The following is a 9556-nucleotide window of genomic DNA, read 5'->3' as shown; positions in this document are numbered from 1 at the left end:
CAGTCTGTCAGTCTACAAAATGCTGCTCTCCTATATAAGCAATTATTGAAACAAAGTGCACATAAACAAATACTCCACAACGCCTTTTATATTTCTGTAGCAGCGTTGAGTGATTTATATTTCTGAAACAAATCTAAGATCACAACCTTGTGCCTAGGCATATTGCCGCACTTAATTCAGCTTTTCAGTTGGACTTATTGTGTGCTTGTAGCGGAGCAAGTACTGGATTGAAATTTTACAGTGAAATAAAACCACCCTGGTTATGTTTGAAGGAATATGTACAGCCTCTATCCGGCTAGATATGAGAAGTGAACTATTGTTCAATCCATATAGTAATATCCTGGTTAATTTTGGTTTGATTGACATATATCCCCTTCCCTAATCACAGCGGCCAAATCAAAGGATCACAGCCCCTACTCATTGCACGTAGCAGCAGTCACTCACGCACATATACTAGCAGTAGTAGGAATCAAAGAAGTAGTAGTATTGTTCAGTAAGAATTATGGAAAAAAATAGCGCGCTATTCCAACGCTAATAGTACGCTATAGCATATCTAAAGAGCCGATGCTACGCTATTTTGGCGCTATAGCGCGCTATTCGTGTTAATAGCACGCTATAGCATGCTAATAGCGTATTTTTAGACCCACGCTATTTTGTTATAGCGCGCTATTTTTTTCCTTGAGTAAGATTGCCTCAAAAACAAAATTTTCAGTTTTTGTAAGATTTTTCCAGTAAGAAGTATTGTTCACACGACTGATGGTAATGCGATCTTGCGGGCTGTTAGCGGGCCGCGCGGCGCGGCAGTTTTGTCAACGCGGTCGGCCCAGGCCCAGTGGCGCCGCGCGAGAGAAATTTGCGGGGCGGCCTAGCGGCACCAGTTGAAATGATCCTGATTCGCCAGGTTCGGCCCAATCTTGGGCGCCCTAATCGCCGACCCCGACCCCTTCCATCTCTGCGGCGGCGGCGGCGCTGTCTCCCGCTCCTCCCTCTTGGCGTCCTCCTCACCGTCCCTCTCGCCTTCCAGCTCATCGTCGTCGTCGTCCTTCTCGCCGGCCCTCTCGCCCGTCCAGCTCCTTCACCGTCTTGTGCTGCTCTGGTGACCTTCCCCTTCCACTAGCCGCTGCAAACCACAGGTGAGGCTTTCACCCACATGCCCCGTCTTGGTTGTGGCTGCTCTGCTTCTTGATTCAGCTTATGTGATGTGTGGAGTGATCTCGCAGGTTATTGGTCAATGGTAGGCTGGCGGGCGGCGGGCGCTCGTGCCGTTCTTCGCCGCATTGGCGCGGCGGTGGCGGAGAAGCAGGATGGCCGTGTTTTCTCAGCCAGCTATAGCAGCAGTTGCAGCAGGACCGCCAATGCTCCATTTGGCTTGGGTGCGTGCCTGTCCCCACTCTTCATTTCCTCACTGTACAACTGGGCAGCTCTGGTAGAATTTATGTAATTGCTTGTCGAGGCTAGTGAAAATGTGGGATTCGGAATGTAGGAATAAAATGGCAAATTAGTGTTGAGTAATTATTCACGCCTTATTTAACAAACGTCAGCAGGCTGCATACACCCACACACTGTGTTGGTACTATGATCTTTGTTTGCTTTAGTTGTTTCCTTGCTTTGATGAGCTACAAGATGTTGCTCCATACTATCAAAACATTAGTCTTCAAGGTGGATCCACACCTATCTGTTTATGCCTTGTGTTGAGAATCGTTTTTAGTAATAATTGTAGTTTGACTCTTGATATTTTGATAGCTTTCTAACGTTTTTTTCTTGTACCCGTGTAGGCCAATACACAAATTTGTTGAGGGCACACACCTCCAGGGGAATTCCATCCAACTTCCATCAGCTGATCCGCAATGCTGTAATGCACTTTTCCTGGTCTTCTTCAGTTTCTTAAAACTTAACAGCATATCCTTCCATTGGCTACTGTTTTACTTTTGGTAGTAACTAATATTGTCCCGTTGCAATTGACTGCCATTGATCCAGTTCTGAAGAGTGGTTTCATAATCAGTGACTGTTATTACATTTACTTATAGACACCATTATGATCACATTCCTTGATGTCACAAAACATAATGACATGTATTTTATCTGTGTTTTCATGGACAATTCGTATTTCAATGTAGGGAATATCAACCACAAGAAACTTGCTTGCTGAAGATAATGCTATGGTTCCCGTTTCTTCTCCTTTGACATCTCCACTGGGTAGTGCAGAAGAGACAGACAAAAAGGGCGCAGTGGTAAAGAAACTGAAAGTCCAAGCCATCAAGAAGGATATCAAGCAGGTAAAAGCATCTCACTAGTAGTTCTATTCCTTCAATTCTCCTAAAGTTTGAGTAAAGACAGTTCTGAGACAGCCATGTTGAGTATGAAATTCCTGTAACTTCCCCTTATTATTTATGTCACCGACAACAAACTTGTATGCTCAGTATCATTCATTGAGCTGTTTGACGTACAAACAACAAATTTATGTGCTTAATATGAGTTCCGGAGATTTGCCGCTTTCTGATGGCCATATCGGTCCGTTGATGGGTACATAGCAAATCACACTGGTAGTAACGATGAAATTATACAGTTTTCAGTATATACATTCCTCTTTTTAGGAGAAGCTGCAGTTGTTTTTGAACATCCACCAAAATGTCTTTTATTCATTGCAAAAGTTATATATCGGTTTTCCCTAAAATATGTATATATTGGTTGGATAATATTTGCTTACTTCACGTCACTGGAACAATGAGCATGTAGGAGATTATTGCAGCCCAGGAGACGTCATGAACTGTTGTACTGGTCATAGTCTTTTACTAGTGCCATAAACATAAAGATATATTCAATTCTCTAGTTCATCTTGATCTTTCTGGCTGTTCTAGAGTCCCAAGAAGGTGAATCTGGTAGCCAAGCTGGTTCGAGGAATGCGCGTGGAAGATGCGTTGTTACAGTTACAAGTGACGGTTAAAAGGGCTGCGAAAACTTTGTACCAGGTTGGGTAATTAGAAGAATTGTACATACTCAAGTAACTATACTGCTTTCTGTGATGGAGAGTGATCATTGATGTTTTTCATGACAATTCTTCCTACCAACCACTGTAGGTGATCCATTCTGCTCGCGCCAATGCAGCTCACAACCACGGTTTGGATCCTGATAAACTTCTTGTGGGTAAGATTGCAAAGAATCGCAAATTTACTTCCTATCTGCAATAAATTGATTCTCATTCCTTTCATCTCCCTACCCTTGACCCTGCAGAAGAGGCCTTTGTTGGGAAAGGACTTTATCTTAAGAGGTTGTCTTACCATGCCAAAGGGAGGTGTGGTGTCATGGAGAGACCTAGGTGCAGACTTACAGTGGTGGTCAGAGAGGCTACAGCTGAGGAAGAAGCAAAAATTGCTAAACTCAGAGTTAGCAACTACAAGAAGCTAACCCGGAAGGAGAAGCAGCTCATGCCCCACCGGCTTATCGAGGTCAGCCCCAAGTGGGCTCGCAAAAGGAAAGAGGAGGCTGGTGCCACAGAGTAGTATGAGTTTCCGTTTTCCAGGATCTGTCTTTCAACTCTGGTCCTGCAGCTGGAGAGTAGCTGCATATTCAGTCTTCTAGTTATCTGGATTTACTGAAGAACGACCATGGCTCTGAAGTGAAATAATTGAAGGTCACATTTGCCTGAGTAGTCTTTGCTCTGTTTGTGTCATCTGTATGAAATCCTTCCAAGATACTTGTCGATTCTGCTTTACAACGAATGACTTTTCCTCTGGTGTATTGTTCAGCATGTCTGTTCCTATAGATGTCGTCGTATGTGTTTGTGAATCAAGCAGCATAAATGGTTATCCATATTCTTGGCACTTACATTTTATAGTCTGGTCTTGGCACCAACATCCAGATCATAATTACGTTGCTTTGGTACGGAGGGCATCTGCCTGGAGCCTGTTCCAGAAGTCGTCCGATTTTGTTTCATGGAGTCTGTTCCAGACGAAACCTGCTGATGCTATCTGGAGTGCGCTCCGTTCGTTGTTTCCTGTTTGCATGAACTACTGTAAGTTGTTTAGAAGCCTACATGTTTCCCAGGTCAGAACAGCCAATTAACACCATAAGCTGGAACCCCAGGGGGTTAAATGACCTGGATAGATGAACCACAGTACATGAGAACATAGCGGCCTCCACATGTCACATTGTTTGCCTGCAGGAGATCAAATTAGAGACCGTCTCCGAGTTTGATGCATGCTACCTTGGGGGCAATGGTCTTCCAAACTTCATCGGGCGACCATTAGAGACCTCCAAGTTGCCAATCTTCATTGGCTAAACTTGGCCAACATTGCTGATAAGGGGTTGCCCGATCTTCTCAGTAAGCGACGGTGGTGATGAACACAATGGATGATTGCAGCGGAGGGAATCGATGATATGGTGTAGATAACTTGTATGACGCCGACGAAGTCTCTCGATTGATTCCTGTAGCCAATGCAACAGATCTCAACCCTACAAGATATTCGCAACTCCACACACTTGCGCACGTAGCCGCCGACCACGAAGCGGTAAATTGCAATCTTCTAATCCCCAATGGAACAGCAGATCACACAAACTTTCAGTAGCATAAAACTCCAGATCGCAACGAATTGGAGAGTGGTATTCAATAGTTTTGCATAGCAAACAACTAAGAACTAGGGTTTATCTTAAACGTGGTCTAAAACCACTTTGGGGGCGTCCCAGGGACTTATATAGGCGTTCGGGACGACCTCAGGTCGAAAAAGTACGGAAATAACCGACCCAGAACAGATCTGGTCGAGACAGACTCGGAGTCGGCCGGTCTGGCGGCCGGTCGACCGGGTTCGGGACCGGCCGGTCCGGTTCAAACCGGACCTGGCACCGGGTGGTGACCGGGTGAAGCTCCCGAGCTTACGGGATAGTGCCCGGATGGCACGAGCGCCGCGTCCGGTTGAAACCGGCTGGCCTGGCGCAGAATCCGGTCGGACCGGGCCTGGGACCGGATGAGGCGGCTAAGGCCCCTGGATTGGCCCGGATGGCACCGGCGTGGATTCCGGTTGTGACCGGCCGGTCCGGCGCCGGGGCCGGTCCGACCGGGCCTCGAGACCGGCCTCGAAGAACTCCTCCTTCGCGCATTCCTCCCGCTCCTCCTCGCGCGTCCATGGGATGTCTTCACGTCCAGCTCCATGTCCAGCTTCACGTCCAGCTTCTTGTCCAGCTGCTCCTCTCCTCCTCGTGCGATGCTTGGTTCCTCCTCATACCTGATCATACATAAGTAATACGACTTAGGTAGTATAAAATTCTCATTGATCAAAGTATCGTTTAGGAACAAGTTCACCTGTTGTTTAAGTAGCTTCGCACGAGCTCGTGTCATTGGTCCAATCCTAACTTCATTGGACTTGAGCTTCACAGACTTCATCTTCATCTTGCAATGACGGAGGTAGTAGTGAGGTAGGGATGTCCTCATCACCCCCCCCCTTCAAAAGGCGTCGACCCCGACGCTCCAAGGTCTTCTCCGTCATATGGTGTCAAATCAGCGACATTGAAAGAATTACTGACACCAAACTCATCTTCTGGAAGATCTATTGAGTATGCATTATCATTGATCTTGGCAATCACTTTGTAAGGACCAAGCACCACGAGGCTTCAACTTAGACTTCCTCAGTCTGTGGAAAACTATCCTTGCGAAAATGTACCTGGACCAAGTCACCAGGCTTGAACAACATCTCCTTGCGCTTCTTGTTCTTCCTTGCAGCATTGCTCTTGCCTTTCTTCTCGATCAACTCTTTAGTCTTCACATGTATTTTCTTCACAAAATCTGCCCTCTTGGATGCCTCCATATTGACTCTCTCATGTATGGGCAAAGGCAACAAGTCAAGTGGAGTAATGGGTTTGAAACCATACACCACCTCAAAAGGACACAGCTCCGTGGTAGAGTGTACCGCCCTGTTGTAAGCAAACTCCACATGTGGCAAACACTCTTCCCACTCCTTCAGATTCTTCTTGATCATGGATCTCAACAGTTGTGACAATGTTCTATTCACCACTTCAGTTTGACCATCAGTTTGGGGATGACAAGTAGTGCTGAACAGCAGCTTTGTCCCCGACTTTCTCCAAAGCGTCTTCCGAAGTAGCTCATAAACTTCACGTCACGATCGAAACAATAGTCTTCGGGACTCCATGTAGACGTACAATCTCCCCGAAAAACAGGTTAGCAATATGCGACGCATCGTCGCTCTTGTGGCGAGCAATAAAGTGTGACATCTTAGAGAATCTATCCACTACCACAAATATAGAATCATGGCCTCTTTTAGTACGCGGCAAACCTAACACAAAATCCATACTGATATCTTCCCATGGTGTGGTAGGTGCCGGTAAAGGAGTATACAAACCGTGAGGCTTCAGCTTGGACTTGGACTTGTTGCAAGTAATGCATCTCTTCACATACCTGTCCACGTCCCGCCTCATCTTTGGCCAATAAAAGTGGTCAGCTAGCATGAGTAGCGTCTTCTCACGCCCAAAGTGACCCATCAAACCTCCAGCATGTGATTCCTGCAATAAGAGCAAACACACAGACGATTCTGGAACACATAGTTTGTTAGCTCTAAACAAGAACCCATCATGTATGTGATATTTGTCCCATGCTTTACCAAGAGCACATAAGCGATATGGTTCAGCAAAATCATGATCAGTGGCATACAAATCACATAGTATCTCTAAACCAGGAATTTTAACATCAAGTTGAGTTAATAACATATTCTTCCTAGATAGAGCATCAGCAACAATATTATCTTTTCCCTTCTTATGCTTAATAATGTATGGAAAAGACTCAATGAACTCAACCCACTTAGCTAGACGCTTATGCAAAGTAGATTGGGCTTTCGGGTATTTCAAAGCTTCATGATCGGAATGTATGATAAATTCTTTTGGCCACAAATAATGTTGCCAAACCTCAAGAACTCTAATTAAAGCATACAATTCTTTATCATAAATAGGATAGTTCAACTTAGCACCAGAAAGTTTCTCAGAAAAATATGCAATGGGGCGACCCTCTTGCATCAACACACCACCAATTCCAATACCACTAGCATCACATTCAATCTCAAATTGCTTATTGAAATCAGGAAGTGCAAGCAACGGTGCGGAAGTTAATAATCGTTTCAGTTCATCAAAAGCATGATCTTGGGCTGCGCCCCACTCAAAGACAACACCCTTTTTAGTTAAATCATTCAAAGGTGCAGCAATAGTACTAAAGTTGGGCACAAATCTTCTATAAAACCCAGCTAGACCATGAAAACTTCTAACTTGACTCACATTCATGGGAGTAGGCCAATTTTGAATAGCTTCAATTTTAGACTCATCTACTTCTACTCCATGTTGAGAGACAACATAACCCAGAAATATGACCTTATCTTTGCAAAATGTGCACTTCTCAAGATTACCATAGAGTTTATTATCACGCAACACTTGCAAAACATGTCGAATATGTATAGTATGATCAGATTCATTGCGGCTGTAGATTAATATGTCATCAAAATACACAACCACAAACTTGCCAATAAAATCACGCAAAACATGGTTCATCAGTCTCATGAAAGTACTAGGTGCATTAGTTAACCCAAAAGGCATTACTAACCACTCATATAAACCAAATTTTGTTTTAAAGGCTGTTTTCCACTCATCCCCTTCTTTCATCCTAATTTGATGATAACCACTACGCAAATCAATTTTAGAGAACACAAGCAGCACCACTCAATTCATCTAGCATATCCTCTAAACGGGGAATAGGATGACGATATCGAATAGTAATGTTGTTTATAGCTCTACAATCTACGCACATACGCCAAGTACCATCTTTCTTAGGAACTAGAATAACGAGGAACAGACACAAGGACTAAGGCTTATGCGGATATAACCTTTGTCAAGTAGCGCTTGTACTTGCTTCGTATCTCCTTCGTCTCTTCGGGATTAGTGCGATATGGCGCCCTATTGGGCAGCTGAAGCTCCGGGAATCAAGTCAATTTGATGCTCAATACCTCGCAATGGTGGTAGTCCCGCGGGTACCTCCTCCGGAAACACGTCGCCAAATTCCTGCAAAACATTAGAAACACCAAGAGGAAGAGGGGTCATGTCGTTAGAAACCAAAACCGTACCCCTGTACAAAAGCACAAGAGGCATGGCCGTAGGATCCTCACTAAATTCTCTCATGTCTTCTTTGGTGGCTAATGAAACTAAGGAATGCACTCGCTCACTTTTCGTTATATCACTCACGGTATTACAATTCTCTCGCCTATCTAGAGGTGCATCCTCCAAGTTTACTTCAATCTTCTGACGAGACTCATTGACAATCTGCTGTGGTGACATAGGCTGTAAGTTAATTTTCTTGCCCTTGAACTCCAAGTGATATGTATTGGCGCGGCCATTGTGTTGCACGAACGGTCATAGAGCCATGGCCGGCCCAACGATAGATGGCACACCGTCATAGGAACCACATCAAAGTCAATGGAATCCTTATACGGTCCAATCTCAAAATCAACACGCACCATGTGGCTCACCTTCATCTCACCATTATTGCTCAACCACTGAATATAATATGGATGCGGGTGCGGTAGATACTTCAGTTTCAGCTTGGCACATAACTCTTTGCTTGCTAAATTGCGACAACTGCCACCATCAATAATAACCTTGCAAGCTTTATCAGGACCAACAAGTGCCTTTGTTTGGAACAAATTGCAGCGCTGCGTAGATGCACTAGGCTGCACATTGAGAACACGCTGAGAAACAACTATAGTTTGAGCTTCTGACGGGTAAGCATCAAAACTATCGCTGTCATAATCATCATCTTCCGGAGCATCCGGATCAGCATCGTCTCCAGTTTCATATTCATTGTCATCATTAATGATCATAACTTTACGGTTAGGACAATCCTTCTTGAAGTGACCCTTGCCACCACATGTATGACAAACCATGTCACGGTTGCGCGCTGTAGACATACTAGAACCAGTTCCACTTGCTGCAGGGACGGGCTTCTTTGTGTGAGACACATTGGAGACCGGCTTGCTAGACGAAGAAGGAACATCCGTGGGACGCGTAGATGGCGCCGTGGAGGGTGGCGGTCTAGGCGTGTAGCGCCCTGCGCCTGTAGCACGGCCCCTCTGTTGCGCTTCTTCGGCCAACTGTGACTCAGCTTCTCTTGCATGATGTAGTAACTCATTCATGGTAGCATATTTGTGATGACGCACAATGCCTTTGATATTAAATCTGAGTCCATTGAGAAAACGCTGCATTGTCATCTCCAAAGACTCACGGACACGGGCACGCTGCATAAGCATCTCCATCTCCATGTAATAAGCATCAACTGTCAACACACCTTGCTTCAATTGGGTCAGCTTATCAAACACAGAACGCAAGTAATTGGTAGGAACAAAACGAGCTCTCATTGCCGCCTTCATAGTACGCCATGTGATAATAGGCAGCTCACCATCTTCTTCTCGATTCTGAACAAGAGCATCCCACCAACGCAATGCGTAACCATCAAATTCAGAGGAAGCAAGTTTGATCTTCTTGTCTTCAGTATAATCAGGATGTAAACGCCATA

General features: G+C 45.0%; 1 protein-coding gene across 1 annotated transcript; it reads left to right on the top strand.

Annotated features, from left to right (window-relative positions):
- Nucleotides 1-999: 999 nt before the first annotated feature.
- LOC124674990 (50S ribosomal protein L22-like) lies at nucleotides 1000-3731 on the top strand. The gene is made up of 7 exons (XM_047211045.1): nucleotides 1000-1133; nucleotides 1221-1373; nucleotides 1776-1852; nucleotides 2118-2276; nucleotides 2859-2969; nucleotides 3078-3144; nucleotides 3232-3731. Exons 2-7 carry the CDS (start codon nucleotides 1232-1234, stop codon nucleotides 3498-3500), a joined length of 825 nt encoding a protein of 274 aa, XP_047067001.1. The 5' UTR covers nucleotides 1000-1133; nucleotides 1221-1231; the 3' UTR covers nucleotides 3501-3731.
- Nucleotides 3732-9556: the final 5825 nt, after the last annotated feature.

Source organism: Lolium rigidum, chromosome 7, assembly GCF_022539505.1.
Source record: "Lolium rigidum isolate FL_2022 chromosome 7, APGP_CSIRO_Lrig_0.1, whole genome shotgun sequence".
NCBI classification, from domain to species: Eukaryota; Viridiplantae; Streptophyta; class Magnoliopsida; order Poales; family Poaceae; genus Lolium; species Lolium rigidum.
Note: the sequence above shows the minus strand (reverse complement) of the source record. Positions and strands in the feature narration are given on the sequence as shown.

Bases quoted from the DNA above. Each gene is read 5' to 3' on its own strand.
- LOC124674990 (XM_047211045.1), top strand. From the start codon at position 1,232: ATGGTAGGCTGGCGGGCGGCGGGCGCTCGTGCCGTTCTTCGCCGCATT. The intron at 1,374-1,775 runs GTGCGTGCCTGT...GTACCCGTGTAG, and splicing joins CAATGCTCCATTTGGCTTGG to GCCAATACACAAATTTGTTG. The intron at 2,277-2,858 runs GTAAAAGCATCT...TGGCTGTTCTAG, and splicing joins TCAAGAAGGATATCAAGCAG to AGTCCCAAGAAGGTGAATCT.